The sequence below is a fragment of the Zeugodacus cucurbitae genome, chromosome 6, assembly GCF_028554725.1.
Source record: "Zeugodacus cucurbitae isolate PBARC_wt_2022May chromosome 6, idZeuCucr1.2, whole genome shotgun sequence".
Classification (NCBI taxonomy): domain Eukaryota; kingdom Metazoa; phylum Arthropoda; class Insecta; order Diptera; family Tephritidae; genus Zeugodacus; species Zeugodacus cucurbitae.
This window is the reverse complement of record NC_071671.1, coordinates 66,354,878-66,382,819: the sequence shown is the minus strand read 5'-3', so window position 1 is coordinate 66,382,819 and position 27,942 is coordinate 66,354,878. Positions and strand designations below refer to the sequence as shown.

The 27,942-nt window shown below is 35.4% G+C and overlaps 3 protein-coding genes across 3 annotated transcripts; 1 reads left to right on the top strand and 2 right to left on the bottom strand.

The window, feature by feature from the left end:
- Positions 1-28: 28 nt before the first annotated feature.
- On the top strand, positions 29-8,757 carry LOC105211689 (dynein intermediate chain 2, ciliary). Its single transcript, XM_011183268.3, has 12 exons — positions 29-165; positions 233-385; positions 5,283-5,501; positions 6,058-6,163; positions 6,242-6,478; positions 6,583-6,686; positions 6,760-7,195; positions 7,252-7,329; positions 7,397-7,462; positions 7,520-7,626; positions 7,692-8,332; positions 8,399-8,757. Exons 2-12 carry the CDS (start codon positions 263-265, stop codon positions 8,580-8,582), a joined length of 2,301 nt encoding a protein of 766 aa, XP_011181570.1. The 5' UTR covers positions 29-165; positions 233-262; the 3' UTR covers positions 8,583-8,757.
- Positions 8,758-11,224: 2,467 nt separating this feature from the next.
- LOC105211688 (ribitol 5-phosphate transferase FKRP) lies at positions 11,225-13,751 on the bottom strand. The gene is made up of 3 exons (XM_011183266.3): positions 12,331-13,751; positions 12,144-12,260; positions 11,225-12,081 (listed from the first exon to the last, which is right to left on the bottom strand). Exons 1-3 carry the CDS (start codon positions 13,159-13,161, stop codon positions 11,245-11,247), a joined length of 1,785 nt encoding a protein of 594 aa, XP_011181568.2. The 5' UTR covers positions 13,162-13,751; the 3' UTR covers positions 11,225-11,244.
- A 1,142-nt stretch (positions 13,752-14,893) lies between these two features.
- On the bottom strand, positions 14,894-26,777 carry LOC105211720 (atrial natriuretic peptide receptor 1). Its single transcript, XM_011183309.3, has 16 exons — positions 26,058-26,777; positions 25,821-25,932; positions 24,921-25,086; positions 24,361-24,435; positions 20,730-21,006; positions 18,584-18,693; positions 18,341-18,526; positions 17,990-18,246; positions 17,815-17,930; positions 17,679-17,757; positions 17,499-17,619; positions 16,915-17,440; positions 16,514-16,841; positions 16,103-16,442; positions 15,778-16,048; positions 14,894-15,703 (listed from the first exon to the last, which is right to left on the bottom strand). Exons 1-16 carry the CDS (start codon positions 26,497-26,499, stop codon positions 15,483-15,485), a joined length of 3,627 nt encoding a protein of 1,208 aa, XP_011181611.2. The 5' UTR covers positions 26,500-26,777; the 3' UTR covers positions 14,894-15,482.
- Positions 26,778-27,942: the final 1,165 nt, after the last annotated feature.

The window sequence follows — 27,942 nt, the reverse complement described above, 5'->3', positions numbered from 1 at the left end:
AAAGCGATTTTCATCAAATAATTGCATTTTCTGAATATTATAACATTTTCAAAATTAAATAAACTCGACGTGCATTCAGTTTTCCACCAAACAAACAAAAAATTAACGCGTATCTTATTTGGTGTGCATTTTAGCAATTGTCTGTGGTTGGGCGCATGCGTGTGTGTATGTGTGCAGAACGAAAACGTGCGGATATTTTCGTGTGATATATTTTTACTTTATTTACATTTAGTGGCGGCTATTAAAAACTTTACAAAGCATTATGCCAAATAAGCAGCAACAATTGCAGCAGCAACAGCAACTGCAACAACAACAACAGCAACTGCAGCAACGACTTTCTGGCGGAGGCGCAGGCGGCGATAGAAAGAAGGGTTCAAAAATTAAGGTGAATCACGGATACAAATATTTATATTACATACTCACACTCTGGTAAAGTAATATAACTGTATTTACATATGTGTTAGTGTAATATATTACATGCCTCTGAAGGCTGAAACGGCTGATTTGTCGAATGCAAATTATAAACTTCGAATTACATCGTATTGACAAATATAATATAAGTCTTTTAAAGGCCATTTACGAATTTTTATTTCGACTTTAACCCTCTGACCTCCAAGATTTCTCATATTATTATTATATGCGATTTTCTTGGATATATGATAGTAGATATAAAATATTATCTTTTTTGAACTAATTTAAATAAATCGTTTCAAAATATCATACACTTACTTATGAATATAAGTTTCGCAAAGCCGACCAATTTGCTCGCATAGCCACTTGAACGGTTTTGGAGCAAGAAGATTCTGATCCGATGTAGTATGACCACCCTCTTTGATCATTCGTTGTTCGAAGTACTTCTTCGAGAAAGTAAGTTGTATATCCATAGGTGTAGAAGAAGAACTATTCGGGTTCTGTAGGATTTTACAGTGCCGATTAAATTATTGTGTTGAGCGAATTCATACCTCCAATATCTCCAAAAAAGTATATAAATAAATATTAAAATCGTAGTCTGAAATCTTTAGTATTCCATGCTAAAAGTAGTTGAGGGTAATTTGTCCCTATTTTCCGTAAGAAATTATTTCTTATTAAAGGCAATTACCAAATTAGTTTCATCAGTATATCTATTTGATAAACTAAAAATCAACTAGACAGATGGAAATAAGGATATTCGGTATATGGGGTAATTTCATACCTATCTTTTAATAATTTTATATAATATTCTTATCCGAATTTAAGGTATAAAGTAAACTCAGGGTCTTAAATCATTATATTCAGTATATGCCCACTTCAGTTATTTTCATGATCAGATCTACTTTAAAAGTAGCTTTATATCGCACTCACTTCCCGGTATAATATTATCCGAATATATACTCATGTTACCCATTTTAGGATAGATTTGTTACCGTTATATATATGTATATACGTTTTTTTTTAACACCAATATCATATTGGCATTTATTCAGGTGTATACTTTGTTGAAAAATAGCTATAATTACTCCATGACATGCATGCCCGTGAATCTATCTAAGAAAAGTTATTAATTTTTGAGACTTTTAGTCAGAATGCACTTCCTTTCGGTTCCTTGAAAGTTCGTTTTATTAGCTTTTATCACGCAATGGACTAGGCTGCATTCAAATGCATCTAGCACGTAAATATCAATAATTTTGTAGCGACTTTTTAGTCAAAAATGTTAACATAAGAAAGACACTATTTGCGTTATCTAAATCTGTATTTCTAATCTCCATATAGTATTATAATTTATATTAGTATAATATATTATTTTTATATTTTTAGCGAATATATATGCTCTTTATGAATAAATACTATGTGTAGGAAGATATTACTCAAACTGTCCTTATGCTTCGAAATTTATCTCTAACAATTTCATCCAAATAAATATTCTTTTGTTTTGGAATAGATCTTATTAGATCAAACTTCATTCGATCTTACAGTACATTCAACCTGTGTTCTTCGACCATTTCGAACTTATTTTATAAAACATGGTTTGGACGTGGAAATATTTAGAACATACTTATAGAAAGGCAACTTTTATTCATATCACCGGGAAAAACTATAAAACGTATTTACTTCGAAATTTTATTCTTATTTAAAATTTTCGTATTTGCTTTTCTTTGGTATTCAGCACTATAATTGTCTAGTGCTATGTCAAGCATTTATTACCGTGAAACTATTAATATAATACCGTTTTAACCTTTTATTACCGTTAGAATAACACATTAACTGCTCAAAACGTTCACTATCAACTCACAATGTATTATAATTTATTCATTTGTCTATGTACAACCCGCAGTTATTTATAAATAACGAAATTGGCATTTCTGCAAACCGTGACCTCTGACAATATACTGACTTCTGCTAGTAAGGGTAATTACACCAAATTATTTGCGAATTTCCCATGCCAACACAATACTTAATTCAATGTGTTGCCTCTTCTCCTACCGACATTTATGACTCCATATAACTTGCATAAATAACCCAGTAGTAATTTTATGTAGCTCAATACGGATTCTTATTGTACTAGTTTGTAATTGTTCCTTATTGCGTACATAGAAATAGTACAAATACTAGCTATTCTCTATAGCTAATTAACATATCGGGCGACATCACAATTGTTCACTTTTTATACCTTAGGAAATTTTTTTTCAAGAGATAGCTAAATTTACAGATTTGCGCGCGATTTTTATTATGTCAAATTTAATGACGCTAATTTGACAAAAATCTGTCGATTTAATTATGATATTAATGATATTTCGCTGTGAGGCTGACACTTCACTGTAAGATTGACATAACAATTTGACCAGCTTTTACATTTTGCTCCAAGAGAGTTACCGTAAAGTGCTATAAAAATTAAATGAGAAAAACTTTCTGTCACTAAATTTGCCGTATTGAAAACTGCACCTGTTAGCATTGATATTATGGCAGTTAGGTCTTAAATTTCAAATATGACGCTATTCCGACGGTCCCAAAGTGTACATAAAGGATCGTTAAGGGGTTATTCTGGTGTAGAAGCGTAAATTTTAGGTAATTTTTGAAAGGTCGTAAAAAAAAGGCAATTAATATTTTCACTATCCATTTTTTTATTGGTTGTTTATTAACATTCAAAGAATAAAGAAAAAAATTAAAAACTAAAAACAGTGAAAAATTGAATAAATTATGAGCTGTCGGAGTGGGGGCTTTTGAAAAATTTTCACGTGACCGTACCCATGATTTCGACCCTCCTAGCAATCTGAAACCAAAAAAAAAAAAATTATTAATCAAGAATAATGTCGCAATATCCGGAACTAGGGAAAAGTTTGAAAAAAATTGTATAACAAAATGGCGACTGTTTAAAAAAAAATTTTTTTTCGACCACTTTTTTTGACTGTTTTGAATTTTTTAAAAATAGTAAAAATGAAAATTTAGGGATGGGCCCAGTTCCAGTTCTAGAAAAGCCAATAAAGAAGAGTCCATATAAATTTCAAGTAAATCGGTCCAGTAGAACCTGAAAAATCGTGGGTATCGTACCGAAAAACACAGTTTTGAGAAAAACGCGTTTAAAGTTTCGGGTAAAGTTTTCTATAGTCTAAGTTCCGGCCGAACCAGTTTATGCCAGGTCAGAAAAATGCTTATATCTCCGAAAATAATTTAAATTTTGAAAAATCCTCTCGTATACATATTCTTGAATAGTTAAACTTTGAAAATATGAAAAAAAAAATTTTCGATTTTTTGGAATTTCTAGACCAGAATACCCCCTTAATAATGTTGAGAAACTTAAATTTAGAACGCAGCTTTTTTAATTGGTAGGAAATGTGATTGCAATGATAGTTTATTATTCGTTTAGTTAAGTACTCTTTATAATTGTTTACATTAGTTAAAGTTCGATTGTTTATATCCAGACACACCGGAGTACATCTGTAACACCAACATTATAAATAACTTGCTGGGTATTGTTTTGAATGCGCGTGCAAAAATATAAATTTGTAGATAATTTTAGCACACAAAAATAAAATTCGTTCCAAACTACTTTAGTTCGACTTTTAAAAGTTTTCATTCACGATTTTCCAACGCTTTCGATGCATTCTTTTACAGAAAATGTTATTGGCAAGTACATATGTATTTGTTATTTATAAATGCAGACCCGTAACAACTACGTCAAACTGCCAATTTACAGTTACTCTTTCGTCATTCGGCAATGATAGTAGTGGCAGAACTCTGTGCGAGTATCTGTTGCAGGTGATGAAGCGTCACGACAGTTCCAATGTAGAAAACAAATGTCTTTCACCACTTACATGTGGTTGTCTAAATATATAGCGTGTGTGTGGGGGTTTGTGCTCTAGGTAATCCTGTCAATTACCTTCGAGTGTTTCATGGCAGCTTTAGTTGTAAATCAGTCGTTTGATTGGCAAGATGTGGAAAATCGCAAATAAAGCGGTAGTTGGAAAAAATTTAGTAATTATTTTCACATTATTTTTTAACTAATCTTTACAGCAATGTATATAATTGTATTATACACAGAAATTTGTATATATATTTGGAATAGTTGAAAATAAAATATGAATAAATTTTCTTGTAAATATGCAATTGGTTTCTTTGGCTTTTACTGTATTTATTCTGTAATTATGATTGGCAAACTTAGAAAGTACTTATACATACAAATTAGTTTTTACATAAAATTTAAACACAAATATAGTTTTGTAAATAGTTGTGAAACACAAAAATAACGGCATCTATTATGACCACTGATGCCCACACTGCGGATGGTCAAATGCATGAGCTGATTAGTGAAGAGAGTACGCCGACCAGGTCACATGCGTTGCAGGTAACTGACTTCCATAAAGAGGCAAACGTGTAAATAACTACATATACTCGTATGTAGCCATAGCATGAGGGCTTGCATGATTTTCTACAATTTATATTTATATTTATTAATGAACACAATTTAACTCTCTGCGAGTCTCTTAAACTCTATTCAAATAAATATAAGTAAGTATTCTAAACTAGTTATTTTAACTACTAGCTGCTTACATTTAGTACGGCAAAAAAAACATTTGCTTACTTCACCAAATACCGGAGTAAGGTTAATTAAATAACAACACCTGTGTTAATATTTATTTAATAAAAAAAGTCTCTCAGTTTAAAAACCATATGCAACACCTTTTCTTATGTGAAAAATAATCATAATAAAAAAGTATTTTAAACATTTTCTCTTTTTAATACTGCTATATTTTATATTAACAACCCCTCACTTTCTAACGGAATTTTTGCAATCGCATTTCTAACAGATCAAGTCAGTTTCGAAATCCAACATCAAAGATGGCGGTGGAGACGCAGATGACTTCGATGCGTGGGTTAAGTCACGCCAATTGCTTAAGCCCGATGATCAATTGGAATTAACTGAAGCCGAATTGGCCGAGGAGATAACTAGGGTGTTGACAACAACAAATACGAATGTCATACACAATTTGGTTGTGTACAGCTTCAAGGAGAGCGCATTCGTACAGGTGGGTTTTCAATTTATAAGATATAGAAAAAATGTATATTAGGCCTAGTAAAAAGTGATCCAGTTTTTTTTCGTTAAATTGAATGTTGCCTAGTTAGAATGATCCGATTAGTTCGATGCATCGTGATTATTTTGAAGTGAATTTCATAATGGCACTACCATAGAAGCTTCTCTTGAAACGAATTTTCCAAACAAGCTAATCGGATGCTGGGTTCCATCTATGTGTGTGACCTGTCATTGGCTTGATAGAACATAATTGATTTCGATAGGTTCGTGAAGCCAATTTTTATCATTGACTCATTGACTGAGTACGACTTAGAAGGTTTATGTTACTGTTAAATATAAGACATTTTCAATGAACAAGTTACTTGATCAAACATTGTCTGTAAAATCAACAAATCCGATGCGCATAACTTCGATATTAATCTCTTTTGGGTTCCTACATGTCAAATTTATTCTCGGATGAGATAATGTAGAGAACTCGATTGTACAAAGCTACTTTCAGTATTATAAAGTATTAAAAAGTTCCATGTAACGACTCAAGCAACAATTTTCAGGTGCCGATCGCTGGAAACACGGTAACCCTCATGCAAATGGAGGGTAGTGCTTTACATATAGATTCGGATGAAGCGAAAATTCAAATGGAGGAGATGGGCGAAATCGGTTGATATACTTTTTATATAAATATATATATAACAAACGAGATATCAAAATAACATGTATACTTAATTTAAATGTTAGGATACCCATTACCCGCAGTCAGTGGTTCCTTCGTTGAGACGGAAGTTGAGGATCGAAAAAGTCGTGCAACAAAGATATCAGAAGAGGAAGAAGAAGGGGAGGAGAAGGCAGCCAAGCAATCTAAAGAAGGAGATGAAGAAATGCCAGAGGAAGAGTTAGAGGGCGAAGAAGAGGAGTTGGTTGAAGACGGTGGTGGAGATGCTGATGCTGCAGCCGAAGAGGGCGGTGAAGCGGCAGGTGTGAAAAATTACTTATTTCGTTAAAAGATTTCAACAATCACTTAAATTAATAATTACTTACACTATGTTACTTACTTATTTATATTTGCTCATTTTACTTAGGAGCGCCAACCGCAGCACCGGCGACAGGTGGACGAAAGCGTAAATTATTAAATCAGTTTAATTTTTGCGAACGTTCCGCTCTAACCTACACCAATCCGAGAAGGGTAAACCACTTTGAAACGTAACGTATAAGCTGCTTTGTTATGTGAAGCTCCCCTTTCTTTCACATAAATTTAGAGTGTTGAAACACAAACTATACCACCGCCGCGTTCACAATATGGCGCCAATGTCTTGCAGTGGAAGATTTACGATAGTTATGCAGAGGACTTCGAACAGCAACAAAAGGAACGGGAGAAGAAAGATGATAAGCGTGGCGGACATCGAAAGGATGTTGGCGCGAAAAAGTTGGATAAGGCTGCAGAAGCCGAGCTGCTGAATAAGAAGTATCTCAAGGCATGGCAGATATTGGAACGTATGATAAATCAAAATATTTACGAGGAGATCGCCAACGATTATCGCTACTGGGAAGATCCGGCTGATGAGTACAGAGAACAGGAGGGCACTTTATTGCCTTTGTGGAAATTCAACTATGATCGCATACGAAAATTGAGTGTCACAGATATCCTATTCAATCCGATGTACTACGATTTATTTGCGGTGTGCTACGGATCACGTAAGTCTCGAAGAAAAATTGATAATATGGTGCTGATATATAATGATAATCTATAGATGAGTTCATGAAGCAACCGAATGAGGGTGCCATTTGCTTTTTCACAGTGAAGAACCCTTCCTATCCGGATTATATAAGTATGTTGAGATATATAGATTTTATATAGTTTATATATGTTGAAATTTCTCACATCTTAAACCGCAGTATCGACGGAGAGCGGCGTCATGTGTTGCGACATCCATCCAACATATCCCTTTTTGGTCGCAATAGGTTCGTTTTAATTCACGAGCATTGTATAATGATTATATGTGCACGTATATTTCATAGGTATGTACGATGGCAGTGTGGCCGTCTACAATTTAAGAGAGGACTACGAAAAGCCACTTTATCTTTCGGTGGGAGTTCACAATAAACATTCGGAATGCGCATGGGAGGTATGTAAATATATATATTTGCGAGATAAATAGCATTAAGCTCATTTTAATCCGTACATTCCCAGATCAAATGGGGTCCCGACATGGCGGATGGTGAGATCAATTTTTATTCCGTCTCAACGGATGGTCGCGTCTTCAACTGGGTGCTCATGCAAAATGATTTCATGATCACAACAATAACAACGCTTTTTCTAACGAATGGCATTGTCGAGGGACCCGATGGCACCGAAGTGCAGTTACGCAGTTGTGGTTCTTGCATGAAATTCCATCCGTCCAATCCGGAAATCTATTTAATCGGCACCGAAGAGGGTCTCATCTACAAATGCAGCATAGCGTATAGTTCCAAATACTTAATGACCTACAATGCACATCATCTCACCGTCTATCGCATCGATTTCAATCGCTACAATTCGAACATATTCATTTCGTGCAGTGGCGATTGGCGCGTCAAAGTGTGGGAGGACATGCGACCCGAACCCCTATTCATTTTCGATCTGGGTTCTTCGGTGGGCGATGTCAAGTGGGCGCCCTTCTCAAGCACTGTCTTCGCCGCCTGCACCAATGAGGGTAAAGTGTTCGTCTTCGATTTGAATGTGAATAAATACAAGCCGATCTGTGTGCAAGCGGTCGTGCCGAAACGCAAGAACAAACTGACGCGTCTAACATTCAATGAGAATCTTCCCTTCCTGATTGTCGGCGATGACAAGTGAGTGTTACGAAACTGTTTACTTCTGAGTGGTGCAAGGTTTTTGATTGTTTTTTTTCTTTGCAGGAGTACCGTGACCTCATTGAAACTGTCACCCAATTTGCGTCTGATGGTGAAACCGCCCAAGAAACAACAGTATCTCGATCAAAATACGCTGCAGGTGCAAAAGTTGGACAAACTGCTGTCGCTGGTGCGTGAATTGCCGAACGATATGGTAATACCCGATGCACCCACCACAACGAAGAGCTAGAAACCGACAAAGCGGTATTGTTATGTAACTGTATTTTTTATTTTTGAAATCTATAATAACTGTTTTTTAAATTTGTTTCAATAAAACTTTTGTAATTAACTCTCCATAAAATACTATATCTATGTTATAATCTGCATCGAAAATAAATGAGAAGTGTCGTTATTTTAGTAATCAAATATTTTATTTGTAATGAAATAGTTTTGTGTTTGTGTAAATTTTAAAGTATTTCAGAGGTGAGCGTTTATTGTTTTACACCGAAAATGTTTATATTTGTATTTAATTATTTATTCATATTTTTCATTGAGCTATTTTAACTAGATATTTGTATGTATAAGTATATATAAACGCTATACATATACGTACATATGTATGTATATATATATGAATATCATCATATCGAATATCATTTGTTGTATTTGTGCTTAATTATGTATGTATTGAGCTCTTCAGAATATAGTGTAAGTATGTATGTATGTATGAGTGTTTTCATGGAACTATGTACGTTTTCTTATCTACTTTCAAAGCAATATTTTTTACACCAAAAATTTTTTACAGTAAAAATTTCTTAATTTATAACTAATTAATGTCAGAAAACCAACAGTTTGAAATATTTCAGTAAAATATATAGTATTTGTAAACAGTAATAGCAAAACAAAAATACTTGAAGCCTTAGCGCGGAGTACGAGTTTACATGCAGTACAGTTATCACATATGAATCTTATGAGTGTTTAGTGTAAGTGTGTATATTTATAGTTAATTATATGTATGTATTTGTATCATAAAATAGAGAATAGAAAATTAAAAATAAAAAACAAAATTTTAATTTGAAACTTTTTTTTTAATGTAAAAAAATAATATTATTTCACAAGTATTATAACCAAAATTTAAAAAAAACTTTTAAATTAACAAAATTCAAATTGCATCATTAATTGTGTAGTTAATTTATAATATCAAGCAATGCATTGAAGTAATCTGCTGAAATTACACAAAAAGACTCTAATTAACAAAATCATTATTGTTGTCTATTTATAATATTCTACCAAAAGTTAGTTTAAGTCGAGTTTCAATTAAAAGAACTCGGAATTTAATTTCAAGCATGAACATCTGAAAAGTCATATTAAATTAAGTGGACAACGCAATAGCCTATTCGCACAGTCAAATTAATTTAATACATTAAGATTATAATTGAGAAACCAAGTTTTGCTTTTTGCACAGCCGGCTACTCGAATAACGATCAGCTGTTATATAATTTGTTGCTGTTCATAAAAAGTTGGTAAGCCAAATTTACAACTTGGACAACAATCCACAGAGTTGCATTCCAATTTCGACTTAATTTATATTCGATTAAAAATTAATGTGGTAAATTAACATTTTTATGTATGATAAATCGATCTAAATCAGCCGCTTTGATCGAGCAAAGAGCGGTTAATTGATCAATTAACTCTTGTGCGAAGAGGCTATAAGGATGAATGCTGCATAACAATATACACAATAAACTCGAGTTTACGGTACGTTGTAAAAGTATTATTATTAAAAATTTGTAGCTCTGTCAGTATTAAATAATTTTTGCTGGTATTACTTTTTTAGAGTGTTCATCATTAATACCGTTATTTAATAATATTCAAATCTCTAAAATATTTACTGGCTGATTATTTTTTATGTTGTTGTGTCTTAGCGTTGTATATTTGTAAAATAAATTTTTAGGCATTTCAGACAGTACCATAATCGAGTTAATTATAATTTTTTTTCATTAACTTGTTTGTTGGTGAAGTTAATATTTTAATTGTCAGAGATGTCTGTCATGTTGTTATATTTAATATTTTGGTTCTATTCCTCTTTCTTTGGCTTTTCAAATCAATCAATTAAAAGTTTACATATATTTTATCAACTGTTCCATCGGCTGATGATAAAGCTTCTTTGGTGTAAAGCATAAATTCTAAAAAAATAAAACGTCTAATATTAGCATGTATTACGTGAATATTGTAAAATCTGTAATATAACTGTTTTTATCTCTTTCTAACATCGCTTAACTTATCTAATTTGGCTTAGCATTATAAGTATGTATGCATGTATGCAATAATGTATGTGTATTTTCGACTTTACTTTTTACAAATATTTGTTTGTATTTACTATATACAATTCCATTAAAATCTTCTAAATTTCTTTTATCCTTAACCTCAGTTTTTGTTATTCCTCTGTCCCTTTAGAGATCTTTGCGATTAATTTATTTCAGATAAGTAAAGACACACGTATATTTCACTTTAACTCTATTTTTCCTTAATGCATATATTCTCTCGATATTCACTAATATCTCAGAGGTGTGGTTTTTTACTTTTATAGAAGTGTTTTTATATAGAAAAATACTTCGAAAAGCTACTTTGAGCTGTCATAGTTATAAAGGAACTGACAGGAAAATATTGTTTCTAAACCTTTTAAACAGTAGAAGAACAGAATATGATTGAACGTTGATGAATAGATTTAAATGTGAAATAAGTTGATTCCAATATCTCAAAAGCCACACCTCTAAAATAGCCTCTGATGTATATTTTGGTGATTCTCAAAGCATTTATTTGCAAAAACTTGAGAGTTCGCCAAAAAAAATTATGGATATTTTTAACTTCTCTAGAAGTATTTCTTTATCATTCCCCCATCAATCAGGCCATTACACATTCTTAAAGTCCAAGAACTCGCGCACATTATTCGGACACATAACACTTTTGCCCAAAAAGAGTACCGTCGACATTGGATGCAAATAGTCTGCAGAGAACTCTTTTGCTTTCCAACCGAAAAATCCACTCGGTCTCACCTCATTGCCGTTAATTTCGAATGGTAACAAATTCACACCAATTTGATTAATTTTCGAGAATTGTACTTTAAAATAGTGACCATCCGTTGCCTTGATCCAATAGAAGCCTTCATTATCGACATATGGTTTATTTTGGGACTTCTTCATCGCATTCGAACGCTCCAAATCATTGACATTGAAACTGATATCGATTTCAAAAGCATCCGGATGCAGGTGATTCGTTTCGATGGCTGTGCGCAAGGCTTGATTATCCAACCAATAACGTATGCCGACATTCTCGAACTCCTCGAGTACATGATTGAATGTCGTTTTGAGCTTGTCAAGGCAACATGGGGGCGTGTGTTTGTCCAAATAAATGTAGAAGGGACGATTATTGTAGACAGTGCCCACACAAGATTTTGTGGTGCGCTCACAACCGATTAAATCGATTTCCGTTACCAGCGGCAAACTGAAGTTCGATGAGGAAAATTGTGTATCCAGCACGAGATTGTGATGAGAGCCACCACCACCACCACCCTCTTTTGCATCACTTTTCGAGATGATTTTGTGTGAACGTCGTATGATGCGTTTGATCTGTAGCTTCTTGTAGAGTTCCTTAAACTGGCGACGTCGCATTTCGGTGCGGCGTTGTTTTGTGTGATACGAGGCAAATAGACGGCGTCCATCTTGGAAGGTTTGCGGAAAAACGGTTTTCTGTAAATAGTTGAGTTAGCTTAAGTTGAAAGTGTTAGAATAAATAAAATTGTTGCGCTCACAGAAATGCCAGCCAACTTCGCCTGTATGTAAAACATTTCGGGGAAAGGTGAGACGAATGGGTCGGGCAACTCCTTGAGTACGCCCACATCCACGAGTATGGCATGCTTTTGTAAGTACTGTGAAGGAAGAAATTATTTTAAATTAATATGTATAGATATTGGTTTCCGCTTCCTTTTCGCCACTCACCAAGTCACACTTGTCGCTGCTGTTCACCGCCACATATTGTATCGTCCAATTGGGTAGATCCAAGTTGATTTGCGTACAACTGCTAAACGACTTCATATTGCCAGCAAACGGCACTATAACCAAACGTTTGACCGTCTCCTCGGGACCCACAGGCGGTAACAAGGCGCGCGCCTCTTGCTGATGTTTAACCTCGCCCGCCTTGAGCGGCGCTCTGGCCGCAATGCCAGCGCCCAATGGCATGGCTGAATTGATTTCGCGCAAAATCTTCTGTAAAAGATTTTTACTTGTCAAACGCACGCTATCCGGCAGGAACAGCACATACTTGGTGTGTATCGCCGCGAGCGCATTCAATTGCTCCGGTGTCTTTTGCACATCGAAGCCGAGATTGATAAAGCGCACAGTGTTCTCCTCACCGCTGGTGGCGGTGATGTTGCGCTCATACGTGACCGGCGGGTATGGCGTACCCTCCAGCAGCACTAACACCGACAGATTCGGCACAATATCAAGCAGATTATCAATGGATGCTTTGAGATCATTTTCGAAATTATAAAAACTACGAAATACTACAGTTATAGATTTGCGTATATGTTTGTTGGCATTCTTGAGCTTATCACGCGGCGATTTGCCCGCGCCACGTCCTGCAGCGCCACCACCAATGCCGCCGAGCTCATTATCAGCTGATGCGCCGCGCGCAGCTGCATCGCTGGGCAAGAGTGTGGATGTGAGACTCTTCCAAATGGTCGATTTCCAGGAGTAATAAAATAGTATGAGATTGGCTATGACCACTACGGCTACAATGAGTTTAGCGTGGCGGATGCGCATCACTTTCATATTGCGCACGGTGGGTATTTGCGAGTTTGTTGTATATATGTTTGTTTGTGTACGTGTTTGTGTGCGTGTGAGTTTGTTAAAAATATTTCCTTTTGCCACACACCCACTTCAAAGCGAGGTCAAATTTTGATTTTATCTTCTTTTTTATTTGCAATTGAGGTGACCGAACCAGCCCCCGGAGCTTATGAGGCTCGCAATGCACATGATTTCACTACGAATTTCACTACTAGGTAGGTTTAGGTAACTATGAAATAAAACATTCACTATCTACTGAACTACAAGCACTTTGGATTCTTCTGCGAACTTCCAATTAGCAGGTATATTCACTAGCTCTAAAGCTAAACTATATTTTTATATACATTTAGGTATATTAACACATTTCGTAACGGCTGTGCAACATTTTATGGGTGAACTCTTTTATAATGATTTTATACATTTCATATTTACTATTCTCACGCTGGTAAAATTCACACACTCCAAAACTTACACGTACTACATATTTTCTGTGCTCTGTCATTTGACAGGAAGCACACTCGAAGCAAGGATAACAGGATGACAGCTGCTCTGTATACTAATGTGTGAAAAATATTTTATTTATTGTTATAAACAAAGGACATAACGCAGAAGGAGCGCATGAAAATACTGTGTAAACGGAAGGCGGAAGGAAAACCAGTATTTTAGGCACAATGATGTAAGCTTAAAGCTTCGTTGGTGAAAGCACAGCGTCATAGTGGTGGTTTTTTTCATATTGCGTGATATATGTATATATGTTTGTGTGTACGATTCCTATGTCAAAAAGCACCCCCATTTATATCCTTCTTATATATCAATTCAATCAGCCGGCGAATAAAATTTAGCAAGACTTTAGGAATTTTGAGTCGGTTTTTCCTGCAGGGCTGGTGTACAGGGCCCAAAGCTCTCAAAGTTGCTATCAAGAACACGTTACTTTGAATAACAGACCCATATTTAATTTTCATGTTTTTTATTGTCACCCTCAGAACTATTTATGCTATATTTAGGACAAATCAAGCTTGAAAAACTTTAATCCAATTGTTCAACCCCGGCAGGGCTAGATTCAGTCCCCCTGTGCTATATGTATCTATAGACAATAATAATCTTCCCAGATGGTATAAAATCAGTACTCAAATTGGGGAAATGCGAAATAAAAATATCTTGACACTTTCCTCTTGACCATCGAGCTTTCGCTTGAAATATCTTTAATGTCATACCTTCAATTAACCAGGCGAATAGGCTTGGATCGAATTTCGATCGGCTCAATGGCCTTTTTTATTTATCTCTAGTAGTTTTGAGCATCACAAATAATCGATATTGCAACTGCCCGAGTATGATCCCAACTGCCAACTCGTGAAACAATTACCGCGCTATGATAAACTCGGACAAGGTAAATGGGATAGTTTGAGATCCAATGAAGTAAAGCAATAGAGGTCTAACCCTCAAAAATACTTTGGTCGGTTAGATTGTGAAGGTTTGATGTTAGCTTTCTTCGTTTTTGAAGATAAAGTTCACTTATTTCAAGAATTAAAGCAAAAACTTGTTAATGGAGCTTAAAAGCTCACTAACGTAACACTATATTATAAATATTTGCTATAAAACTATCCATTTGTACTATCAGTTTTATACTTTATTTAGTTATTTTTGTAAACATTGACATAATCGTACATATTTCTAAAATTTGTATATTTTTCACAGCACATAGACATTACATAAATACATTCACAATTATATGTTTATTGACTAGCTTAATTCCATACTCTCAGGCTCATGCATAAATATTGAAAATATTTTTCTAAACGAGCTCTCTGTTGTACTCCTTGGAAAAAGAGTATTAAATATTTTACATATAACCATTATCTTAAAATCCATTACTCTCTACTTGAGCACTTTGTATTCCGCTGCCACCTCATACAAGACAATATAATGAAGATTCCATTAAACCAAATATGACTCTTTACAGTTTCAGAACTCATCCCATATAAGCTCAATACTCCGAAACTTACAATCAAACACTACGGTACATATAACAGTAAATAGTTGAATCATAAAATAATTTATATATGATTTCACTAGACAATAATATAAAATTTTAGGTACATATAGACTTGTACTGGAATGAATAATTCAAATTGGAGTAGAGCTGTCGAAGTACTAACTCTCCAACAGAAGTACATATATTTATACAATTGTTTACTTAATGCTACTTATAAATTTGTGTCTATAAACCCATGCGATGAACAGGTAACAATTGAGCTTTTTTTTCAAAATTCAGAGTTCCCACCTTCTTGCTCTTCAGTTGTTGAGAGCTATTTCCCAATCGCTGGAAAGAGTATGGGGAATGGTACCTCACCGTTATTGTTCTTTTGTGGCGTTGGTGGACGTGGATCCGGTTCGGTGCAACCCAAAAGCCAATAAGTGGTCACGGTACCTTTACCTTTTAGTTCCACATCGCCACGTAATTCCATTTGGAAAGTGCCAAATTTGTCGAAAATCATTTTAGCCGCTGAGGATACGTGAATTTTCAGCGCTGCGGATGAGAAAAAAACATCAGTGTATAATTGAACAGAACCACATCTTCAACTAACTCGATATTAAACTTACGTAATCCCGCTGACTCCATGCGCGAAGCCGTATTAACAGTATCGCCAAAAAGGCAATAGTGTGGCATCTTTTGACCCACAACTCCGGCACAAACTGGTCCCGCATGTATGCCAATTCTTATTTTTAGCTGATAATCCGGTTTGTGACGTATGGTGAACGACTTGACAGCATCCAAGATGGCGAGTGACATTAGACCTATTTCACGTGCATGATCGTCGTTGCGTTCGGGTAGACCAGAAACTACCATATAAGCATCGCCAATTGTTTCGACCTAAAGAAGCGAATAGTTTCAACTGATCCAATTATTTATGGATTAAACGTTTACCTTATACACATCGTAGAAACCGATAATGCGATCAAATGTGCTGTAGAGATCGTTGAGAAAGGCGACCACCTCCATCGGACCGCTTTCTGCGCATAGCGCCGTAAAACCAACGATGTCACTGAAATATATGGTAACACATTCGAATTGTTCAGGTTGTACCATTTCGCCGGCGAGCAGTTGTGTTGCCACGGGTCTCGGTAGTACTTGGTACAGTAACTCTTCGGTACGACGTTTTTCCATGCTCAGCTGTTCGGTCTTCTCTTCGACTAAACTTTCCAAATTGTTGGCATACTGTTCCATGCGACGCAACAAGTCATCCATTAGGTTTTCACAAAAGCCTCTTTGGTTTTGGAAGCATAAAAGTTAGCACAGGAATAGATTTGACTTGAGAAATGAATTCAGAAAACTTACTTCATAATTAGACGCACCGTTGATCTGATTGTAGCGAATGCCGGTCTGTCTTCTGGATTATCAGCCCAACACTTCTCCATTAAATCAAGCACATCCGGTGGACAGTCGAGTTGACCCACAAATGGGCGAAATGGTGGCGATTCGTGAGCCTCGACGCGATTCAATATATTTTGTACATCCATGAATTGGCGTATCATTTCATAAGGTCCACCACGCACGACAATTTCCTCCAAAATAATTGCAAACGAGTAGACATCGCCCTTCTGTGTAGCCGGATTACCGGGTAGCACGGTCAACGGTAACAATTCTGGCGCAATCCAGAGAAACTCTTGTGTGTGGATTCAAATAAATACAAATTTTAAGATTCTACATATTTTGAAAGATATCACTGCAAAACTTACTATTAAAATAATTCTGATCCTTTACGAACTCCGATGGCGTGGTCAACGAACGCAAACCGAAATCTGAGATTTTCAACACGAAGCGACCATCAATTAGACAATTACACGAGCGCAATTTTCCATGCACTTGCACATCACTGTTATGTAGATAAGCCATGCCCTTAACGATGTCATGTATGAGTGACATGCGAAAGTTCCAATCCAATTGTATTGCCTCGTTTTCGAGCACATCCTTTAAGCTGCCTTTCGGACAGTATTCTGTTAATATTAGCACTGTAGGGCGTGGCAAATCGATGCATGCGCCCACAAAACGTACGGTATTCTCATGACTAACATCGCGCGCCTGCTTGATCTCCCACAAGAGCGTCGGTGTGATGTCGACCTTTTTGCGGTGTATCTTCTTAATGGCAACGCGCTCACCTTTGAAAATACCGATGGTGGTGAAAACCTGCGTCAGTGGTAGCGAAGTGCAGCTGGCGATGGAGGCACGACCGGAATGTATATCATATTGTTGTAGTGAGAAGTTCTGACGGAAACAAGTAAAAGTTGTTGGATGTAATCGAAAAATTATAGATTATACCGACCTCCACATTGAGCTTTTGCAGACCAACTTTGCTACCGTGAAGCCGTCCCACCTCAAGTAGTACCTCGTCCGGACGCACACGCCAAGACATATTGTTGAGTTCATTATTGAGTTTCATTTGTCTGAAATGATAAATAAATTGCTCTTAAATTATTCCAAAATGAATATTTGAGGAACTCACTTGCACATGAGATAAACCACCAAGAAAGAAAAGCCGAAGAAAATCGCAAATGCAAATGTCCCATACATGATGATTAACTCTACGAAAGTAATGTATACATATTATTTAATAACCCAGAATTAATACAAAAACTCACCATTGCCATGACATTCCGGCGCATTGCCCAAAAAGCCACAGCGCGGTACATCCGGCGGTGGACCTTCGCGTCCACCAGGCCAGTGAATTTTTTTACCAGCCACGGTTGAGTACTCGCTGTTAATAGATTAGGTTCAGATATCATTAAACGAAAAGTTAGAAGTTCGTTAACCTACCGATGAAGTCCGTAATAATGCGCCACCACCTCAAATTTGCCATTTATCGGATCCAAATCGGATATAGAGTAATCGGCATCACGATCACCATTATCATCTATGCGCACATGACCAGTTATACCATGAAAATTACGATTCCACATGCGTCGTGTTATAGCCATGCCATCGCGTATGTCACCGCCCTCGCTAAGGGTTTCATTAAAGGCCATGCCGAGCAAGTAAACACCATCGTAAAATGCGCCAATGAAGAAGTTAACCTAACATTTGGTAATGGCAAAAGAAAATAAACAAGATTATAGTTTAAAAATAACCACATGTCTATAAAATGTCGCAAACAAGTAAAAAATGCACCTCTTCCCCATCGCTAAAGGAATAGTTGTAAGCCTTAGCCATTACGCGCACTTTATCGGCGAAGCCTTGATACTCCGGATTGGTGGGTTGCAGCAGCGAAACACGCAACAACGCTTCGTAGGCCTTTCGTGCATGATTATCCAACGCATCGCCCATTTCCCAATCGTGATCACCCCAGTAGGAACTCTATATCATAGTGATTTTATAGTTGAGGCATAATAGAAGAACAATATAATTAGATACCTGAAATATTTCCACATCCAGAAACACCCAATCGCCATTCGTCATGCCCAGTGAATAGGCGGCAAGCATAAATTTACGCACTAACATGCCGCGTAATGACAAAATAACCACTGAAATTAACAAAAATATATTTTTGGGATTTTCATAATAATATCTCTAGTATTAAAGACTAAATGAGGTCTATTGCGGTTCCAAGACAACAATAACCTAGGTATCCGAGGCTTAAAAGCAATATTAAGGCATAAATGGCAATGAAAGCACTTCTCAAACAAAATGTTGACTTTTTTAGTAGACAATAGTTTTTTGAACATAAATTAAAGAAGGCGATTATCTATACCAATATTATAAAGCTGAAGAGCTTGTTTGTTTGAACGCGCTAATCTCCGAAACTACTGGTTCGAATTGAATAATTCTTTTTGTGTTGGATAGTCCATTTATCGCGGAAGGCTATAGGCTATATAGCATCAGGAGCGAAGAAACAGTGGTAAATGTGTAAAAAACGGGGGAAATTATTTATCTTTGAAGGTTTCCGTTCCTTGCGCTGCGAAAGCGGTTCAAGATTAGATACGCTAAGGATCGAGAACGGTTGGACCATTCTTGATGAAATGTTCAGCGGTTGTTCGTTGTGGATCTTGGAAGGTTCAGTTGGAAAATTGTAAAATTCCAAAAAGTGACTTTTTTCCATACATTTTTTTTTTCATTCTATCTATAAAAAAAAACAATTCGGCCTAGTCGGAAATTGGCAAGTGGCAACAGAGAATTCAGAATTGAAAATGAACGGTGACATCTACAATGTCAAATTAGAGATGTACTGAATCGTGCATACGGCAGAATAGCTTTGGAACAACAAGTATAAAGAAATGTTCCATTATTTAATGAGCAGCAAAAGACAACCTATGATGAATTGATTAAGGCTGTCCATGATGGAAATGGTGGACTTTTATTTCTTGATACGCACGGTGGAAATGGGAATCCTGATTGATTCTGATATCATTGATTAACAACAATACGATCTCAAAATGGCATTACGTTGGCTCTCGCATCTACTGGAATTGCAGCAACGCTACTTGAAGTTGGAAGAACGGCACATTCGACATTGTAGCTTCAGTTAAACATGCAATTCTATGAAACATCTATGAGATGAGCGCAATTTAGAAGCACTTGACAGAACAATGAAAGATCTGTGGAATAATAATCATCGCTTTGGTGGCGTAATGATACTGTTATTGACAAACACATTCTGTTATTTCGAAATCAACAACGGCGGAGGAATTGAACGCATGTCTCAAGTCATCGTACTTGTGGCGGCACGCGAAAACCATATGATTGACCATGAATATGCGGGTGTTCCTGCAACAGGAAAGCACCGCAGAAGATTTGCAAAAAACTGGGCAAATTCTGGTTAATACTTCTAATGGTTTGAAATCAATGCGAACATTAGCCAAATTTATCGTAACTACGATTGGTTGAGTGCACGTAGATTTTTAAATGCCAAAAATACCGATGTCGATGATTTAATCTATACGACTTAAAGTCAACTTCCGGGAGATTTGTGTTCATACACATCGATCGATCATGTTGAAAAAGAAGACGAAGCTGTGAATTATCCAGTGAAAATTCTAAATTCTTTGTCATTATAATGCTTTGTCATTTATTATGCTTCGCAATCTTCAAGCAGCTATCGAATAATGTAATAGTTGCAAGAATTTGCTAAAGGGACTTACAAGGGGGCAGAATGCTTGATTCCACGAATTTCTTTGAGTTCCAACGATTTGTCATTTCAGTTCAAACGTATTCAGTTTCCAACGAGACTTGTATTTGGGATGACAATCAACAGGTCTCAAAGACAGTCGCTGGAGGTGTGTGGCATAAATTTCATTAACGAGTTGAAAAACCATCTTCTCTGTACATTTACGCACCGGAACAGAAAACAAAAAATGTTGTTTATTAAGCTGAGTTACATTGAAAAAATACTTAGAAAAATCGCAAATAAATGTTTTCCAACACAATACAAATTCAACTTTGTTTTCAAAGCAAATAATTTCACGCAGTGCAACGACTGCGGAGTCAGCTAGTCTCAAATGAATATTCATATGACTTCTAACTATCTGATGGAAGTATTATTGTCTGCAACTATGCCACTTACCTCTCGCATACATGCTCGCATCCCGCAAGTAATTCTCATACGGTTCTTGCTCGTTGCCATTCAGCTCACGTACAAAACTAAGTAGTCCCTCTTGCCGCAATCCATACTCCAGATTCTTGCCCACAGTTAGTGAGAAAAGGTCCGAGCGGTCGACGATCAATGCCACATGTTTCCACTTAAATTGACGAAAAATGCTGGCAAACACCAATTTAAGACGACACTGACAATATGACATGCGTGTAAGTGTGGGATATTTGCTTTTGTCTTTGAACATGCCCTGAAATTTGAATACGGATAGATATTATAATTATGTTTTATGAGTTTTTATTATTGTATCGTTTCTCTTTAATGTTTGTTTTTTTTTTATTAGTTTCCCGCCTTTGTTAGTAGAGGTCGACTATATTTCATTACTTACTTGCTTTCATATTTACTTGCAAATTATTGAAAATAAACTAAATGGTAGATATCTGAAGACCCTTTAATATGGGATTTCAAAATAGAACCCATATATTTAGACACGTATATTGGATTTTTTTGATTTTTGATTTAGTGTGACAGTAAGTGATTTGCTATTTTCGAACGATTGTAGTCATTTTCGTAATTAAAAATCATTTTTTCTATAATCCTGTAGATCAACTGAAGGGACTTAAATAAAGAAGCCTTCAATATTGTAAAGATTAAGTAGACCCTTCATAAGTAATGCCTTTACCACATATTTTCAAAGTATTTTATAATTGTCGCTTAAGGGTTTCCTAGATGCTTACAGCTCTGAAGTTAAGGTGTCCTACCTGCCTCCAAATGGAGATTAACCTTTATAAGAAACTTTTTCATGGCGAATAGTTCCAATTGCTCTGACAATGGTGTAATCATGCATCATATCCGTAATCGGTAACATTATTTATTTTGCTCTTGTTGAGTTTGAGTTCGTGTATACATACATACATATATAATGTGTGTGTTTGAGTACATTTTAATATAAAAGTTCCATTGTCGAAAGCTGGTTGGCTGGCTGACAAGAAGTAGCTAGAGGCTACATTTGACGACAACTTTCAGCTTCACATCTAACATCTTAAGATAACTAATACTGAACTCTAATCAAATAATTCTTCCAACTGCCGCAAGCTGTGTTATAGCTCAGGCACATGTGGAAAGCGAAATATTTCGTACAATTTTAAGTAGAAATTCGGATGTTTGCATATGAGGTGTGTACAAAAATAAACAGGAATTTTGGTTTCTTGTTTTCTTTGAAAAAATATTTATTTATTCGTCCACATTAATTTTACAACCTTCAAAATAGTCCCCAATCGATAATATGCACTTATGCCAACGCTTCTTCCGATCGTCGAAAAACTTTTCAAACTCGATTTTGGGAATGCCTTTGGCTCTTTCGGCGATTTCTCGTGGACATTGTTTTTGGCCAAGAATTCTCGAACAAGCAACAAAGTGTGAGCTTTTAACAAACGAAAATCGCCAGGCACAACATCATAAGGATATGAACATGATAAAAAATAATAAAATCTAAATTCCTTAATTTTTTAAATTCCTGTTAATTTTTGAACACACCTTGTTTATATGATCGAAAAAAGAGCTTAAAGTCCTGCTAGCTTTGACATCAGTAATTGTTAGTTTTTCATTTAATACAATGGTTTTTGACTCCTCAATTTTGTCGTGTCTAGAATAATCACAGTAATCGTTTGCGTTCACACTTATTGTCTACACAAACGACCTGTTGATACTTCTACAAGCATTCGAATACAAATACAATGGAATGCAATGAAAGCTGAATAAATTACAACTTAATTGTTGCAAAGGAGCAAAGAGCTGAAAAGACACACAGAAGCACAAATTCATACATATATGTCTGTCTGTATATATATACTCCTGCCTGCATGCAAACTTTTTTGCTGTCTATATTATCTTTTATAAAAGAGTCCTCCGTCACTAATGCCACTTGAGTCAGTGTACTTATAATGGAGACTGCAAAAAGTTAATTAATTAAAAAATACTTAAATACTCAGTCTAACCACTAAATAAACTAAATTAGTTAATGCCGACAGGCAGTGGCAAAGCCAATGCTGCTGCGTGCACTTCGAAGACAGGAAATTATTGCCTTAAGTTGGCAATAGGTGACCTTAGCTTTAGCTAGAAGCTAAGAAGCTTCACAGGAAAAGCAACAACAACAAACATTGTCTGTTTTCACTCTTCTTTTTGCAACTCTTCAATCACACGTGCGCACATGCAAAAACTAACGGTTTGCCGCTACTAATTTAAAAAACACCACAACAAAAAAAAAACAATCCCAAAAGCCCAACAACAAACAGTTCGCTTCCCTTTATTTCTTTTGCTTATCTCACTTCCTCATTTCCCCTGACTTTCTATTTTTTTTTTTCTTTTTCTGTTGTTGTTGTTTTTTGTTTTATACAAATTGCAAAATGTCAATGTCAGCAGAGTTCTTGGTGGCGTGGTGGATGGTGGGTTGGTGGCCTTCTAAGTTGGCTGGCAACTTTGTAGCGCTCGCAGCTGGCTGACTTCTGCTGAGTGACACTGACCATGGCAATGACAGCGCTTGCCGTTAGATTACCACAAATAGCGGTTGCCGCAGCATGTGCCAGCGCTCACCGCTGGGAAATCGCTGCTAGCGGAGTTGAAATAAAAATCAAAGGCGATTAATGAATTCTCTTCTACAACACATACACAGGCGGTACATACATACATATCACATTAAGTGCGCATAGATTGCTGTGCAAAACACTTTCATATGTGAGTGTGTTATTCCTGGATAATTTAATATTGGTGCGTTCCAAAGAAAATAATACTATTTTCAAAAGGATATATACATATATATATGTATAGCACCGTTGAATGATATATGGAAAAATATTTGCATATTGAAAATAAGTAATTTGCTTAATGAATGAGACTTCATTAATTAAAAGTGAACTAAGTGATGACAAAGTTCAAAACAGTCTCTCAAAAATGCTTCATTTGTTTTTTACTTCTCTAATCTTATAGCCTTTGGTATATCTTTTCTATTTTTTTAAATATTTTTTGTGATTTATTTGTACCGTATTAACTAATACTGGTTAACTTCACTTTCACTACATTTTGATTAATTTACATACATTCTAGATATCAGATTTCCCTTGCTTTGAAGGCATTTTTTCGATACAAGAGGGCTTAAATCTACTTCCAGTATTTTAGGCATCTCAAAGGACTTGATCTCCCTCTCGAAGATCAGTCTACATTTCCTAACCTAGCATAATTATATATCAGTTTAAAAATATTGGTTTAATTGAAAACTTCAATCAATCACTTTATATGGACAACTTCTAGATCAGGCTCTAATATTATCGGTGATCAGTTAAGTGGGGAATATTGTGTAATTTTTATATTTATTTATATTTTACCCAACAAGTGTTGCAAGTGTATTGCAGCACCACTCTAGTATAATCACATATACTCACATATGTTCGCATTCAAGAATCACATTACCTACGTGCATATAAATAATATACCATAAGGAGCTCTTAATTTACAACAACAAAATTTTAAATTCTGGACATTTTTTTCAAATTTCAATATTTTGCAACGCTTACTAAGTAATACGACATTATTAAGCCCAAATACTTACCGTACTCTCGTTTTTCCATTTGTGAATTTTTCCTAAGATACCTGAGGTTACCGTTAATTCGTCATCGGATGGTGGCTGCGTTAGAAATTGGGCAAAGTAAATATCAATAGTTGTTTAGAATTATCAAATTCAATACTTTTGCTACGACAATGTGAATATATAAAATGTTAATATACACAAAATATGAAAATTAATAGAAACAATTATTAAATTTTTGGATAAAAGAAATTATAAAAATTATAAAATTTCAAAGTAAATAAATTTAATATTTTTAACATTAATTATCTGAAAAATATTACTTTTGGTTTAAAATTTTCATATTATTTTGTACATATATTGGCGTTAGGTATACAGTGCGTATGAGTAACATTTGAGTTACTTGTTGAAATAAAGCTTTAGATAATTCCTGTTTTGTGCTTTTAAATTATAAAAATAAACTTTTTTTGTAAATAAATATGTATTTTATAAGCGTTCATATTAATAGAATTGAAATTCAGGCGTTTTTATTAATATTCGATATTTTCAAATTCTACATATATTCATCAATAGTGCTAACTCACCTGATCACCCATACCGGTGATGATGGGTGAATTCCAATAGGCCGCTAAACGCGCTACCGGCTCCAATGCAAATGCGCAAGCAGGTCCAATAAAAGCTATGACATCGTCTTTAAAATGCATGTCTGCAGCCAAACCTGGGGCCTTGGCACCAGAACAGGAAGGATAACTGCACGGAGCAGAAAATTGGAATATTATGAAACGGATGTGAAAATATAATTTATGAAGTTGAACTTAAATAAATTTGTTAATAAATTGATTTTAATTTTGTTTTTGTAAATCGGTTTTCAAAGCATTCTAAAATCTGTATTCCACTTTTAACAACAAAACATTTAATGCAATACTATTCTTAAATGCAACTTCTTTGTAGTCAGTCATTCACACATTTCTGCAGTCAAACAGCCATTGCGCTCATTAAGAGCCAATTACCGGCACTGATCAGAAGCTCTGCAGTTTACTGTTGAAGGCCACATGTCAACAAACTACAAATTTCCAATTATAAAATTAGCAATTACGTGCAACTAAGCATGCCACAGCATAAAAGAGCAACAAATCACTTGCAATGTCAGTAAAACACTCGGTAGTTGCGATTTAAATGTGCAACCAAATGGCAATACAAAATTTACATTGAATTGAGCGACGGGACGTATGAGTAACAATTAATTTGCGCTGCTTTACATGCATTAACGGTACATTATTTGTTTGTGTGGAGACCAACCCGAAGATACGCGTCATCATTATACGTTACTCGCTAAGCAAGCTCACTTAGTATTAATTTCTGGCAGTGAGCGCCAATTAAAAGCGTTGCGCGTCAAATTTTATTGCTTTGCCACTTAAATTGTGTTGTATTTGTATATGTATGAGTGTGTTGTTGGCTTTTTTGTAAGACTTGCACTCACTCACCTTGCTTGCACTTTGCGCAATTTGATTTTATGCGGCTTCAAAAACTCCCTATTGATTACATCCAATGCCAAGTCCACGGCAGGACCACAGCGCTCCAGATCGAAAGGCGAGTCTTGACATAGAAATTTAATGTAGAATAATTGATAAATATTTAAGAAAATTTTTAGTATCATCAAATCACTGATTTATCAAACCATAGTCGTATATAAACTATCCCATCCTCCCCTGCAAACCTACCCAAGTGCGATGCCATCAGCACTCCCACATTGTACACGCGCAAGCCGGTCAAATCGTATTCGATGTTCTCGCGCTTCACAACATGACCTTGCCGGTCTTCGTACACATATCCGCTGTCAGGGCCAAAGGTGACAATTCCACCACCACCACCACTACCATCACCACTGGATTTCAACGCCCGCGTTGCCATCGCCATCACAGTTGCATTCACTTGCGGATCGACCGCAATGCCGATCGACATATCCAGCAGTGCGGTGTGATTTTGTCGCCTTTGCTTCGCTGTGATAAGCGGTGCGTTTGTTGTTGCAGCAGCAGCAGCTCTGGTGGCTGCGGGCGTCAATGTGTCTACGTTGTAGGCCAAGGTGTGCAGTGCAAACAGCAGGTAAGTAGCGCTAACGGCAACCAAAGCGAAGGCGTGTGTGTCCAAATTGAATGTGTGCATGTTGAGGCAGCAAGCGCTCTAACGATGCCAAGTGATGTGGTGAGATGAGGTGTGTGGAGTGGAGTGCGTATGGCGTTGTGTGGGCTGCTTAGAGCGCGTCACGAAGGATTTGTGTGGATTATGTGAAATTATGTTGCTCTATCTGTGATATACAGTGCCGGTGACTGTGTATTTCTGCGAAACATTTGTGGCATCCACATATGTGGTAACGTTTATGGAAACGCAGTTATTATGCTAGCGTTTTCGTCGCTGATTGGATTGCACTCATTACTTCACATATTTCATGCGATATTATGGCATCTACATTAGAAATATTATTAAAAAAAATATTTTTACGGTTGATTTGAATTAAAAATAAAATAAAAATTCTAAAAAATCTCAAAAAAAAATTGTTTTTATTTAAAAAAAAATATTTTATTTAACAATTTCGAATACAGTTAAACTTCCATAATTCGAACTGCTCTAACTCGAAGTTCTCCATAATTCGAACCATTGAATTGGCAATAGAAGTCAAAATTCATACAAATAACCTTCTGTAACTCGGAAGTCTCTCTAACTCGAAGTTTTTTTGTGGATTATGGTGATTCGAGTTAGAGAAGTTCCACTGTATTTTCAAAATTACATATTTTCTGACAATTTTCTAGGGGAAAACGAATACTTTACGTAGTTATGTACCAAAGGAAAATATTTAAGCCACCTTTTTACAGATTTCTGACCGAATTTCTAAAATATATTTTTTGTGATTTTTAAATATTCCTCTGTATGCGAAAAAATTCAATCATTCATTCATTCAATCATTCAAAATAAAACAACCGTTTCTAACTCTTTATATATATTTCTTGCAAATCAATTATCAGATTTTAGATCATCAATGGGTTAGATGGGTTTCAAAATGTCAACTATTACTTTTTTACATTCTTAAATAGTACAATATGTTTAAAATATTCTCCAAAAATTGTAAATCGATCCGAGTAAAATTCTAAGAGATTGACTCTTTTATTTAAATTTTTGTATAATTTTTTTTTTGTTGTTTTTATATATTTCATGCCCATTTATTTATTCCAAATTTTTTTTATTTTCGCTTTTATTTTATAGCTTTCTAATTTTTTTTTTACTTTCTATTTTTTAATGTTTTCTCTTTTTTTCTTTGTCACTTTTTCTTTTCTTAACTTTGTAACTTTTGTAATTTAAATTAACACCGAAAATCAAATCTTTCCACTGCTGGCTAACAAACAACTTCATTACTTTCGCATTATTAAATTCAACACTTTGTAAGCACATTAAGCGTTTAACATAAAGCTTTTTGAATTAAATAGATTTGAAATTAATTCAGTATTAAAGCGTTTTCCACATTTACCGTTGCTAAAGTTTCAGCGTTGACACTGTCGCGTGCACTTAGTTAAAGTTTTTATGAAAAAGTGTTTGAATTATTAAGTACAATAT

Bases quoted from the DNA above. Each gene is read 5' to 3' on its own strand.
- LOC105211689 (XM_011183268.3), top strand. From the start codon at position 263: ATGCCAAATAAGCAGCAACAATTGCAGCAGCAACAGCAACTGCAACAA. The intron at 5,502-6,057 runs GTGGGTTTTCAA...AACAATTTTCAG, and splicing joins AGGAGAGCGCATTCGTACAG to GTGCCGATCGCTGGAAACAC. The intron at 6,479-6,582 runs GTGTGAAAAATT...CATTTTACTTAG, and splicing joins AGAGGGCGGTGAAGCGGCAG to GAGCGCCAACCGCAGCACCG.
- LOC105211688 (XM_011183266.3), bottom strand. From the start codon at position 13,161: ATGAAAGTGATGCGCATCCGCCACGCTAAACTCATTGTAGCCGTAGTG. The intron at 12,261-12,330 runs GTGAGTGGCGAA...CTTCCTTCACAG, and splicing joins GCAGCGACAAGTGTGACTTG to TACTTACAAAAGCATGCCAT. The intron at 12,082-12,143 runs GTGAGCGCAACA...AACTATTTACAG, and splicing joins CGAAGTTGGCTGGCATTTCT to AAAACCGTTTTTCCGCAAAC.
- LOC105211720 (XM_011183309.3), bottom strand. From the start codon at position 26,499: ATGCACACATTCAATTTGGACACACACGCCTTCGCTTTGGTTGCCGTT. The intron at 17,931-17,989 runs GTAGGTTAACGA...ATCTATTAACAG, and splicing joins CATTATTACGGACTTCATCG to CGAGTACTCAACCGTGGCTG. The intron at 16,049-16,102 runs GTAAACGTTTAA...TCGCTTCTTTAG, and splicing joins GTTTCTACGATGTGTATAAG to GTCGAAACAATTGGCGATGC.